This window comes from Bison bison, unplaced genomic scaffold, assembly GCF_000754665.1.
Source record: "Bison bison bison isolate TAMUID 2011002044 unplaced genomic scaffold, Bison_UMD1.0 scf7180017864215, whole genome shotgun sequence".
NCBI lineage: Eukaryota > Metazoa > Chordata > Mammalia > Artiodactyla > Bovidae > Bison > Bison bison.
This window is the reverse complement of record NW_011494787.1, coordinates 3,346,552-3,360,856: the sequence shown is the minus strand read 5'-3', so window position 1 is coordinate 3,360,856 and position 14,305 is coordinate 3,346,552. Positions and strand designations below refer to the sequence as shown.

Here is a 14,305-nt window from a genome sequence, read left to right as displayed (position 1 = left end):
TAAGTTACTTTTCTTTTCTCCCTCATCTATGTGCAAATATATTTATATATATTAAAAAAAATTTTTTGGCCACACTGCATGGCATGTGGGATCCTAGTTCCCTGACCAGGGATCAAACCCAAGCCCTCCTGCATTAGAAGCACAGAGTCTTAACCACTGGACAGTCAGGGAATTTCCATTAAGTCACTTTTCAAGAGAATGGTTCTTTGCCTTTTAGAGATTTATCCTCAACCTGCATGGAATATTGGCTTTGTGCCAGGTGTCTTGCAGTGTCTGGGAGCAGGCAAGGAGGCCTCTACCTTGATGGACACGCACAGTTACAGAGCCACATCCTCAAACAGCTCAGCTACATGGCTGGCTGATAGGGGACTGGTCACCCTGGAAGAAGGAATGGAGACAAGGAGAGGGACATTTTTTGATTGTTCACCAAGAACTCAAGCCTGCGTTTGCTTTGTTGGAGCCAGGTGGAGTATTCCCTGTGTAAGGGTCAGAACTGATCAATGAGTAAGTGTGCTAATTCTACTCCAGGTATATCCCCCTGGCCTTGCAACATAGGTGGAGATCTTGTAACAGAGAAAAATAAACTTGGCTTCATATTGGATCTGTTCCTTTAGCTCCAATCTTTGTGTTCTGTTGCCTGTGCTTTGTCATGCTGGCTCTGTACTTTTGTAAAAGAATGTGGCCTACAGTCTGAAATACACAGGAAAGCCCATTCTCAAGGCTCTGACCTTTCAAAGTGTACCAGTTTCCTAATCATAGAGAGATTAAAAGGTTGCAGAACATAGAGAATAACATTTGTTTTGTTGGAGGTTTGCAGAACACCATGACCTGACCTATGCAGACAGCTGCAAGTAAAATGACTCCGACATTAAGAAGTTTGCAACAATCAGCCACGTTTCCTCCCTTTTTAGTATTCTGAAGGATGCCTGAATTCAACTCAGGTAAGATGGTTCTTTGGGACACTAGTCCACCATCTTCTTGGGTTGCTGGCTTTCCAAATGAAGTTCTATTCTTTGACCCAACACGTCGTCTCTTGATTTATTGACCTGTCACGCAGTTAGCAGTACCAGTTTGGACTCGGGAACAGTCTTAGTAGAGCTGACCTGAAGCAGAGGTCTACCTGCTGAACATTGCCCAAACTAAGAAGGTAAGTCAAGGATGATTTTCAATATCTTTATTAAGAAATATCAAAAGTTGATTACATTTCCATACACATTTTTACAAAGTTCAAGTGGAGGGGAATGTAGGGAGGCCATCAGTATGCCTGTTTGGACACCACAATCACTTACCAAAAAGGTGACCTTGTCACTTTTGGTCATCTTAACAGTGGTCCACGCAAGCTCTCTCCCACTTTCACTAGGCCACAGCACAATACATTACTTGGGTTTTACTAAGTTATAAATCCTTAAACATTTGTCCTTTTCTTCTGTCATTATCCTTCCCTGAAAAAGCCAAGCTGTTTGTAGAAAGCACAACACTTGAGTCCCATTGACTGCTGTTTGCATCACATTTTCACAAAGCCTGCTTTGAGAGATGGAAAACATTGCAAGTTACATGTTACCATAGCACACTTGGGATGGAACCCACACACATTGTTATTTTTTATTTAACATTTAACAAAAAAGAGGGAAGCACTCAACTTGGAAACAAAACAGCACAGTCTTCAGTGGAGAAGTTAAATGCAGGACAGGGCCTGAAGATTCCAGGAAGCTCCTCCAGGAGGTCACCAGGGTGACCAGGAACAATTGGAGGCAGGGATATCAGTACAGAATACAGAAAGAGAGCCCCGTAGGGAGGGAACATCACAATCTTTTGTGTCAGGGATACTGAATCAAAGGGAATTACACTTTCAAAAATAATCGGGGCTAATGGGTCCTTGGCACCCGACGGGACACAGCAGTGGTGTGGTGTGCCTCGGTGAAGGCTTGTGCTGGGTTGTCTAAAAGTGGATCTCTGAAGAGACTGTCCAGCAGCATCAGAAAGTGCTGTCTTCAGAGGAAGGACTCCTTATTCACCCACATGAGACTGCGGGTCTCGTTGGGCTTGCACTCATACTCAATGACAGAGAAGGGACTTCCCCACTGGCAGTGATCTCGCTTGTGGTAATTGTAGAACTTGACCTGCCACATCGTCTCGAAGGTCCCAATGTCAGTGAACTGAGGGAAGAGAAGCACACCCCATCAAAAACTCATTCTGCCACTAGCAGTAGACAGCTGATGTTCGTGGGAGAGGTGTTAATAGGGAAGAACAAATCTGACTCCATTTTAGAGCTGTTTCTTTTACTTTAACCTTCACATTCTATTGTTTTTGCTTCGAGGTAAGAATGTTACCTGAAATACACAGGATAGCCCATTTTCAAGGTTCTGACTTTTAAGAGTACACTTTTCTACTCATATGGAGGTAAAATGTTGCAGAACAGAGAGTAACATTCATCTTGTTGGAGGTTTCCGGTAACGTTGTGACCTGACCGATGTGGACTGCTGCAAAAACAAAGGAAGCCTGCGCCAAGAGGTTTGCAACGACTAACTCTCCTCCCTACACTCTGCCCCCTTGCGTTTTATTAACCCGTATAATTACTCCAGGCTCCTGTGATAAAAGCTTAGGCCTTTTACTCTAAAGAAGGATCTTCCTTTGTTACAAGAGAGATTTTCCTGAAAAGCTATCTGTAAGTCATTTATTTCTCTATAAAATCATATTCACATTACACTTATTGCATTTGCTATGATATTGCCTTTAATAAAAATAACTCCCCAAATGTATATGTTTCCCAAATTTAAGTTCTGGAAATGACTCTTAGAATCTCAGAATTTCAGAGCTTGCCACAGAAGGGAGATTGGGAAGAGAAGAGAGGGAATGGTGTTTACTGATTGTTTTTGGTTTCTATTTCAAAAAACAGTTGTACAAAATAACGTGTGTACAACATGACTAAACATAAGATACAACTGCCCTCCCATCATTAATTTCAACTCCAGGAAAGCCTATTTTATTGAAAGCATTTCCTTGTTAAAGACGCTAACTTTCAAGTACTATTGTTTATAAGCCATGCCCATGCCTCAGGTTTTGATTATACATTATCCAAAGCCACAGTTGAGTACCTACTGTGTGCCTTGCACATAGAAAAATTTGTATAAGGGATGCTCCTTGTTCCCAAGAAATTTGCCTTCTTCTTCCAGAAGACAGGCCCTGAAAACACTGCACAGAATCCTCCAGAGTCATGAGCACACAATTCTCATGTAGCTGAGAAGAGGGTACAGAATACCCTAGAGGCCACTGGGCAGGGGCTCAAGTGGCCTGCAGGGTAGCCTGACCCTGCCGCCATCTCCTGGAGCTATTTAGGGGACCTGGCATTAAATAGCATGATGCCTGCTGTTATTTTCTCCTCTGACCCTCCCTTGTCACGGGAGGAGACAGGCACTGACTTAGTAGGGTTCTTAGACTTGTCAGGAGCCAGAAGACGTGGAAGGGGGAGGGCAGGGAGCAATAGGAGCCTTCTACTTGCGGCTGCCACAGGGGGAGGGTGATCAGGTGCTTCCCAGATAGCTTTCCAAGATGCTTTCAAAATTATATCCTGCACCATTGCCTCATCTTGTTAATCTGATCCCAAAACAAGGTTTGGCTTGCCTTTGGAAAATTTGCTTGACTTGTAACAGTGGATGATGTACCTCGAGTCCACAAATCTTCTCTCAGCTAAGAAAATGAAGTCTCTCTTTTTAGAAAGGAATGACTTAAAGACCTGTGCACAAATATGCAGCTTTATTCACAAAAGCCCTAGACTGGAATCAACCCAAATGTTCCATCATTTACCTGCTGATAGACACATTTTGGTGTATCTATTAATATAAAAAGGCTTTTTACTTAACAATAAAATAGAACATACTGATCCAGGCAGCAATAAGGTTGGATTTCAAAGTCATGCTGAGCAAAAGAATCCAGACCCCAAAGAATATATGTACTATATGATTCCATATATGTTTGTACATATATATGTGTATCTATATAGTTTATAGTGATAGAATGCCAGGCTCCTCTGTCCATGGAGTTTTCCAGGCAAGAATACTGGAGTGGGTTGCCAGTTCCTACTCCAGGGGATCTCCCTGACTCAGGGATTGAAACTGCATCTCTTGTGTGTCCTGCACTGCAGGTGGATTCTTTACCTGCTGAGCCATCAGGGAAGCCCCAGAATATAATCTATGCTGAGAGGAAATATCTGTGGTTACATAGGCTACCTGAGGTAGGAGGAGGGGATAGATGATTGATGAAAATGTGCCACAGGCAACTTTTTGCAGGTGACGGAAACATTTTACATCTTGATTGGGGTGGTGGTTACAAGAGCACATGTATGTGTTTGTTAAAACTCATTGATCAGTATACTTTAAATGGGTATATTTATTAAATGTAAACTATACAACAATGTTGATTAAAAATTAAAAATATTTATTTTTAATGAGCAACAAGGAGACAGGTATTCTTAACCCTGCCAGTGGGAACTGAATTACACAGCCTTTTGGAAGGGTAATTTGTATCAAGTAAAGCTGTGAACATAACTTGGGTATAGCAATTTCATTTATAATTTATCTTGACATCACAGTGTTCAGAATAGTGAAAAACTGAATACTAAATTTCCATCCTTAATTAATTATGGCATATCTATATAGTGGGATACTATGTAACAATTCTAAATGTAAATATTTAAATAAAAAATTTCTATTATTCTGTATTGTTACCTGAACTAAGCAGAGTACCAACAAGACTGTCTAGCATTAATTTCATTAAAATTATACATGTTACGGACTTTCCTGGTGGTCCAGTGGTTAAGAATCCACCTTGCAATGCAGGGGACATGGTTCGATTTCTGGTCCGGGAAGATCCCACATGCCGTGCAGCAACTAAGCCCAGGCACCACCACTACTGAGCCTGTGCTCTAGAGACTATGAGAAGCGACTACTGAGCCAGGGGCTACAACTACTGAACCCCATGCCCTAGAACCTAGGCTCTGCAACAAGAGAAGTCACAGCAACGAGAAGCCCGTGCACCACATCTAGAGAGGAGCCCCCACTCTCCGCAACTAGAGAAAGCCTGCATGCAACGCAGACCCAGTGCAGCCAATAAATAAATTACATTTAAAAAATTATACATGTTACTGCTGATGGAATAAGTTTAATTTTCTTCTATGTACTTATTGGTACTTTAAAGATTTAATGATCAAATTTTACTTTTATAATCAGAAAAAATGTTAAGCCAAATTGTATTTACAAGTTTTACCAAATAGCTAATATCCTTAACATAAAATATGTGAAGAACTACTAAGAACATTTGGATAAAACTGAACAGTTCATTAAAACAATTGGCTAACTCTGAAAAATATTCAAATGTAGTATTATTAGTAATTAAAGAAATACAAACTTTCAGAGTTTTGTAACTTGTTCACCTATCAACTTAGCAAATATTTTCAAATACCAGAAGCAATTTAAGCCTAAAACCTTAGGAAAGTATTATGAGAAATGGTGGTATATCTGTACCCTGAATATGTATAACCTCCACACAGAAATTTAGGTGTTTTTTTTTAATGTATTATTTATTTAGTTTTGCCTCTGCTGGGTCTTCGCTGTTGTGCAGGCTTTTCTCTAGTTGTGGCGAGTGGGGGCTATGCTTTGGTTGTGGTGCCCGAACTTCTTACTGCGGTGGCTCCTTGTTGGGCGCATGTGCTCTGAGGCATGTGGGCTTCAGTAGTTGCAGCGCATGGGCTCAGTAGCTGTGGTCGGCGGACTCTAGAGAGCAGGCTCAGTAGCTGTGGCACACGGGCTTAGTTGCCCAGGGGCATGTCGAATCCTTCCTCATCAGGGATTGAAACTGTGTCTTCTGCATTGGCAGATGGGTTCTTTACCACTGAGCCCCCAGGGAAGCCCAGGAATTTAGTTTTAATGATGACAGAAGATGATTAAAACAATGTTAACAGAAAAGAGATGGCTGAAAATGAGCTCAAATACACTAGGATGTATAGAGAAAAGAAAAAGGAAAAATATTAACAACAGTTCCCAAAGTAAACTTTCTCTATCTTTCTACTTAGATTTTCTGCAATAAATGTTACTCTTATAAGCAGAAAGAATATTTTAAATGGTGAAATGGATCTATCACCCCTGAAAAATTAACATAAATATCCCTCAAACCCTAGGGATTTAATAAAATCTATTAAGGATACATATATCCTAATGAAAACATTACAACTTTGTTTATAATACCACCCTTAAGTGGTAATAATAAACTGATATCTCATTTTACAAATCACCGAGATAACTTACTATTACTTTTGACCAACGTAGGATACTGTACATTTTAAGTGCAACTGAATTAAGTTATAAAAATATTTTATAAACACCAACTAAACTTTCTCAGGAGCAGCTTGAAACAAGGTTAGGGAGAAACAATACTGCGGCCTTTTTGGAACTAGATATAAATAAAAGTTAGTCACAAAAACAAATAAAGATGATTATGACCACAGGCAATAAACAAAAATGAAAGCCCTTAAGGCACTACACTTACATCTGAGTATCCTTACAACTAAGAAAGTCTCCATCCAAGAATTCTCAGTAACACAGTACACCAAAACAGAAATATGTTGACAGCAAGTCACAGCTAAAAATTCTACTCTGTTTCTCTTTTATTAATGTTGGATTCAAGGCCATGTTATAGTAAACTTAACTGCTGGTGACTAGGCATTATTTTCCTCTCTCCCACATCTTAATTGTTTTAACTTCTCATAAGCGCTCTTTGTAGTCTTCCTTCTGGAGCTCTATTTCCTGGCCATCTCTACCTAACTCAGGCTTTCTTCTGTTCTGGCTAAGAACAGATGGGGTCTTCAAAGCTGACATTGTTTTTGAAGAACAGAAACAACTACACAGCTCTCTACCCGCTCCCAACCCATCTGTGCCTTCCAAGGAAAATCTACCCAGGCAAGCTCCCCAGTGATGCAATTAGACACAGTATAATTCTGTGCATTTAATAGCTCTCTTTTTTAAAATACACAATTACTATCATTTAATCTCATTCAGTCTTGTGACTGGTTTTAACATCTCCATTTTGTGGATGAAAGAACTAATTCAGAGAGGTTACGTGAGTTGCTCTAGTACTGTGCAGCCAGCTAGTGGTAGGAGCAAGTCAAGAAGCTAGGTTTCCTCATTTTCCTCTAGAAACTGATAACCAGTGTACAAGCAAATGAGCTACAAGCTACTGAACAGTGTTTCTTTTTCCTCCCTGAATGAGAAGAACATCTATGAATTGTCATGTGTAGAACGTTTTAGGACGCCACTACAGACTGATTGTATCTCCCCAAAACTCATATGGTGAAGCCTAAATCCCCAGTGACAGTATTTGGAAGTGGGATCCTCCAGAAGTAATTACAGCGGGAAGATGGAGCCCTCATGAATAGAATTAGTGCCCTTACAAAAGTAGACATGAGAGGGATGATCTGTTTCTCTGTTCCTTATCTGTTTCTCCCATGCTAAGAAAGAAGCTGTCTATGAATCAGAACAGTGTTCTCATTAGACACCAGGTCTGCTGGCACCTTGATCTTGGATTTCCAGCCTCCAGAACTGTGAGAAATAAATATCTGGTGTTTAAGCCACCCAGTTTATCGTATTCTGAAACTGACACTCTACTATACACCTGGACATTTTATTTACTTTAGTGTTCTTACAAGTTACAAGCCTTGGTACACTTTAATTTCACAACCAATGTGAAGGGAAACCCATCAGATTCTAAGGAGAGGAGAATCATTTGTTGTCCTCAGTACTAAGTGAGGAATCTTGACTTGTTAATAAACAGTAAATATTTTATTAATTTTTTTTTTCTGTTGTGCTGGGTCTTTGTTACTCTGTGCAGGCTTTCCCTAAGGAGAGCAGGGGCTACTCTCTAGTTGCGGTACATGGGCTTCTCACTGTGGTGGCTTTTCCTGTTGAAGAGAAAAGGCTCTCGGCACAAAGGCTCTGGGTTGCAGCACTTGGGCTCGGTAGTTGTATGGGTTCAGTAGTTGTGGCTCATGGGCTCTAGAGTGTGGGTTTAGTAATTGTAGCACATGGGCTTAGTTGCCCCATGGCATATGGAATCTTCCCGATTTGTGGATTGAACTCATGTCTCCTAAATTGGAAGGCAGATATTTAATCACTGTACCACCAAGGAAGTCCTGAAGAATTTGTTTTAAACAATTTCTGTGGTGGTCTTACAACCATATGACCTAGAATCCCCAGAGTACTTCTCTCTATTCACCATTCTACTCAATTTCACCAGTGACTTGTGAAATTCATCAAGAATAAAGTGACTCAGAAATTCATTGACTTAGGAGCACAGAATGAACTTACTGTATTGATAGATGTTACTTCATTAGTAAACTAATTCAGTGTAAATAAACATCTATAACTTTTACTGTGGTATGACCTACCAACTCCTACTGGATTCTGAACATCTCTATTCCTGTATCGTTTGAAGTTTTATTAGTAAATCCTTATTTTCCATTTCTCTTAGCTGAATAGATAGGGTTAAAAGTTCTAAGTCTTATAAGTATACCTAACTTCATAAGAAATTGCTAAACTTTCCCAAAGTGATTGTGCCATTTTACTTTCCCACCAGCAATATGAATTTCAGTTGTTCTATTGATACATTCTCTCCAAAAGCTGACATTGCCAGTTCTTTTAATTTTAACTGTATAGTAGTAAGAAGAAGAAAAGCAATAAAGAGCAGAAACAAATGAAACAGAAAAAGGAAAACAGTAAAGAAAAACTGATGAAACTAAAATCTTCTTTAAAAACTCTTTAAAATTGATAAAACTGAGCAGGAAAAAGAAGGCAAATTACCAATATTAGGAATGAAAGATGCTATCACTATTGATCCTATATTGGTAACAACATGGGATCCTTAGATTAGGAACAATGGTATACCAATAATGGGCTTCCCTGGTGGCTCAGTGGTAAAAACATCTGCCTGCCAATGCAGGAGACATGGGTTCAATCCCTGCATTGGGAAGATCCCTGGGAGAAGCAATGGTAACTCACTCCAGTATCCTTGTTTAGGAAATCTCAAGGACCGAGGAATCTGGCAGGGTGCAGTCCATTGGGTTGCAAAAGTGTTGGCCACAACCTAGAGACTAAACAACAACATATACCAATACATTTGGTGTACAAATGTACAAATTCTTTGAAAGACACAAACTATCACTAAATCTCTAACTACTAAAGAAATTGAATTTGTAATTAAAATTCTTCCCAGGAAGACAATTTCAGGCTCAGTGCCTTCATTGATAAATTCATACACTTAAGGGGAAAATACTGATTCTACGTAACAAAGGAAGGAATACGTCTCAATTCATTTTGTGAAGCCACTGTTACCCTGATACCAAAACCTGACCAGGATATTACGGGTAAAGGAAAGTTGCAGACAAAAATTCCTCATGGATTTATGCATAAAATTTACATATAATTTTATTTGCTTGAAATATTAGTAAATCAAATCCACCAATACATAATAAAGGATATTACATTGGAGGTTTATCTTCAGAACTCAAGGATGGTTCAATATTTGAAAATCCATGTAATTTGCCATATTAACAAAATAAAGGAGAAACACTATGTAATCATATCAATAAATGCAGAAAGAACATGTGGTAATTCAACTGCCTTATACCTTATTTATACTTATACCATCCTTATTTATACTTTTTACCATCCTTATACTTTATTATCATATATATAATAAAAACTCTCACCAAACTAGGAATAGAAGAAAAGTTCTTCAGTCTGATTAAGGGCCATCATTAAAAAAAAATAGCTAACATCACCTTCAACGTTAAGTGAACCGAGTCCTTTCCCTATAAGATGGAAATAAGGCAAGGAGAGCAGTTGCTTCTATTCCTGTTCAGCATTTTTTAGTGGCCCTAAGTCAGTATCTTAAGGCAAGAGGGGGGAAAAGGGAAACAAAACTTTCAATTCACAATAAAAATATGTGTGCAAAAACTATGAAGCAATTAACAAGCAAATTCAGCAAGTTTGCAGGACCCAAAATCAATTTAGAGTAAATCATATTTCATAAAGAAATACACTAGCACTGAATTAGTAGTATTATTTTTACTATTTGGCAAATTTTGTGGGTGAAAATTGGCCTTGTGTTATTTATATATATATATATTTATCAATAGTGAAATTATCATTTTTTAATATTTATTGATGATTTGCATTCCTTTAGCCTCTTTACTTTTTGCTTATTTTTCAATTTCCCATGTCCTTCTCTTTCAATTTCCTATGTCCAGTAAGGTTCTCTTCCTTACTGGTTTCTAAGAATTCTTTATATATGAAGTAACAGATTGTGCCAAAATATTAGAAAGAGTTGACATGAGGAACACATTTTACGTTTGGGAACGTATGTGTAAGCGGCACAACACAGGTTCACAACAGGCTCATGTACTGCTTGCCTCATTCCTCCAAACTCCCCCCAGTCTCCTGTCTAAGAGGGCCAGACAAAAGGGGAATAATGTGATGACTATCATAACGCAGACAGAATCTCCCTTTGAGCTCTCTCCTTGAAGGGACCAAGTGGAGAATTAGTCCCATTAAAGTACAAGTCAGCAATACTCTTTGAAATGGGGGTGGAGAGCTTTTAGAGTTGGGTGTTGTTGTTTAGTCACTAAGCCGTGCCCAACTCTTTTGTGACTCCATGGACTGTAGCCCTCCACCAGGCTCCTCTGTCTGTGGGATTTCCCAGGCAATAATACTGGAGTGGGTTGCCATTTCCTTCTCTAGGGGATCTTCCCCACCCAGGGATGGAACCCACATCCCCTCTGTCTCCTGTACTGGCAGGCAGGTTCTTTACCACTGAGCTGTCAGCGAAGGACTTAGAGTTGGGTATCATTCATTAATTCCCTGTACCAGGGCCTCTGGAATTATGTGAATAAAGAGATCACTGCCACTAATCTAAGTCAGATGGCATTTGATAACATCCTGAGTTCAGCTTCAGGGCTGCAGCATTGTCTGCACAGGCAGTGGTAAATCGAGGCAACACTGCTTAACCATCCATGTTATAAATAAGCTTTTCACGTGTCACCAAGTATCATTTGCCTTTTAGTTTAAATTGCCTTTTAAGGAAAATTTAATTTAACTTTGCTTACAATGTTTAATAGGAAACCTACATTTATGTAATCAGAGTTTTCCATTTTTAATCTTTGGATTTCTTCCATTTTTACCTTTGAATTTCTTCCATTTCTTTTAGGTTTAGATAGATTCTTTTCATTTTGATTTTTTTTTACAAAGTTGATGCTTTAGAGATAATCTCATAATCCATCTGAAATATTTTTTGATCACGAAAGAAGGAAAGGCATCAGGAAAGAAGAACAGAGCCTCCCAAATAGCCAATTTATCCTAGCATCATTTATCCAACGTTTAAAAATCTGAGAAACTATTTTGAGGTAACCTTAGACTTATAAGAAGTTGTTTTGGTGTCCCTTTAATTCAGCTTTCCTTGGTAGCTTCACCTACCTGATTAATTGACTTTACCTGGACATCTCAAGACTTCATTATTACTTGTGTAATTGGTTGTGCCAGCAATGTGTAATATTTAAGCTTGACAAAAGTTTTGTCATAGGATAGTGTTAAAGCATATGCAAGGCTTTCATCACTAAAATGAAATTTTCACTTAACATTTCAGCTGCATACTTGATCAGGAAAACTTCTAATTTCAGTTAATAATTCTAATTTCAACTGTAATTGAATCAGCCTATCACTGATAAAATACAGATGCATGACTAATGCACAAACCAAAAGCTGTATGATCATTGTTGGAACAATCAATCACCTGCTTCTTCTAGAGTAGAAATTATATTTAAGGACCTAGGCTTTACTGCTTGGACCCATAAAATGTGAAATACCACTTTAAATCTTTTGGAAATGATGTACAATATAAACATAAATCAAGTTTGAATTAGAGGAAAGTTAAATCACATAAAATCTAAAATTATGGGAAAGCCAAAATAGACTGTTGACTATGAAAAAATAACCATCTTCATTTTAAAAGAAGAAATCATAATAAAAAATGAAAAATTTTAGTGTAATTGTATTCCTATACAATGGAAAATAAAACAGAGCAAAAGTAAGAGAAATAGGATAGGTATGACAGATTTTTTTCTTTATTAGGAGTCTGTGATTTAAAAAAATAATTTTCAACAGAAGCATTGACAAAACATGAAAGAACAATCTACAGAAGAAACAAAATTAAATTGACATGTAGAAATGTTCATTCTTGTGATAGTGAAAAGTAAACTGGAAAATCTATTACATTTGAAGTGATTCTTGGTGATGTCATAATTATAACAAAGTCAGTAGGCTTCTTCATTGCTAGCAACATTGTAAAATAGTATGTACAACTTAAAAAAAAAACAAACACCAAAATGCCATATTGGAGAACAGCCTTAAAGATTCAGTTCTTTTGACCAAATATTTTTACTCAGATTGAGGTAGATATATATGTATATACATATATAAAATTTTACACTATAGCACTTTTTATGATGGGACAATCAATATATCTAATATCTGGGTAAATCTAATCGTGATACATTGTGATAGAGTCTTATATTACCATTAAAATTTTTAAAATATGTAGAAAGTTGGACAATATATATTAAAAATGATTGCAACTATAGAATGTATTTATGTGGAAGTTAATCTGAAAATGAACCAAATAAAAATGTAGGGATTACCTGGTGCTTTAAAAGTTTGCTCACAGAAGGTGCTGCGAAATTAGCAGAATTGAAGAAAAAAGCTGAACAAAAGATTGCTGCCATCAAGAAGCAGTTGTTATCACAAATGGAAGAGAAAGAACAGCAATACAGAAAAGACAAAGAAAGCCATCTGAGTGAGCTAACTACAAAACTGCAGGAAAGAGACAGAGAAATTCACATCTTGGAAGAAAAACTGAAGTCCGCGGAAAGTTCACCACAATCTGAAACGTCAGTTGTACCCAGATTGTCAGAAAATGTGGCAGTGTGTACTGAGCAAGAAGAAGCAGATTCCCAAGGCTGTGTGCATAATGCATGTGAAGAAAAACTCGGTGTCTTACAAAGAAATTTAATTGAAAAGGAAATGCTAGTGCAGAGGCTGGAGCAGGAAAAAGAAGAAATAATTTCCTCTCATTCTGAAATACAGTGCAAATACCAGGAGCTCTTAATAAAGATAGAACAGGCCGAAGCAAAACAACATGAGGATCGAGTGATGATAAATCAGCTTCAAGAAGAACTTGAAGGAAAAAACAAGAAACACTCCTTGGTTTCTTCCCAGCATTTGGAAGCAGAAGGAGACAAAAATAACGCAGGGGCAAAGCAGAACTTGGAAAATGTGGTTGACGATGTCCAGAAAACGCTCCAGGGGGAGGACTTGACCTGTCAGATCTTGGAGCAAAAAATGAAAGAGCTGGATTCCTGCTTATTGAAAGAGAGGGAAGGACACAGAATTGAAATCGAAGAGCTGACCTCAAAACTTGAAAGTTTACAGGCTCTACAACAGATGAATGGAAAAAGTAAACCCACAGAAGTTTTGGAAGAAGGTGCTGAAGGAAAGTCCACATCACACGTGGTTCAGCCCAGCTCGCTTAGTAACATGGAGGCCGATCACAATGACCTGGAGTTTAAATTAGCAGGGGCAGAGCAGGAGAAGCGGAAGCTGAGCCAGGAGGTGGTTAAACTGCAGAAAGATATTCGAATGCTGCGGAAGGAGCATCAGCAAGAACTGGATATAATAAAGAAAGAGTATGAAAAAGAAATGGAAGAGAAAATCAAACAGGAGCAGGAAGATCTTGAGTTGAAGCACAATTCCACATTAAAACAGATGATGAGAGAGTTTCATACACAGCTGGCACAAAAGGAACAGGAACTGGAAATGACCATAAAGGAGACCATCGATAAAGCCCAGGAAGTGGAGGCTGAACTTTTAGAAAGCCATCAAGAAGAGACAAATCAGTTATATAAAAAAATTGCAGAGAAAGAAGATGATCTAAAGAGAACGGCGAAAAGATATGAAGAAATCCTTGATGTACCTTATTTTCTCTCTCTCTCTTGAAATTTAGGTGAAATAGATTTCATGGTAAAGAAGACTGGGCTGTCAGATATCCTGTTTTTCTAATGTAGAGGGGTTTTTTTGGGGAGGGGAGTTCAATGTTATTCAAATTAGTATTTTTCCATTGTTTGTAGATTTATGAGGAGTCTATTTGATTTCTGCTAGGTTTGTAGTTTTCTGATCAATGTCTGCTTACCAGGCATACTTGAAGCAACAGC

At 38.3% G+C, this 14,305-nt stretch overlaps 1 protein-coding gene across 1 annotated transcript in view; it reads right to left on the bottom strand.

The window, feature by feature from the left end:
- Window positions 1–1,158: 1,158 nt before the first annotated feature.
- CNRIP1 (cannabinoid receptor interacting protein 1) overlaps window positions 1,159–14,305 on the bottom strand; it is a 25,876-nt gene continuing 12,729 nt past the window's right edge. Inside the window, exon 4 of the mRNA XM_010845329.1 lies at window positions 1,159–2,156. Coding sequence (XP_010843631.1) covers window positions 1,992–2,156 — 165 coding nt within the window. The 3' untranslated portion in view covers window positions 1,159–1,991. The remainder of the gene's footprint in view (window positions 2,157–14,305) is intronic.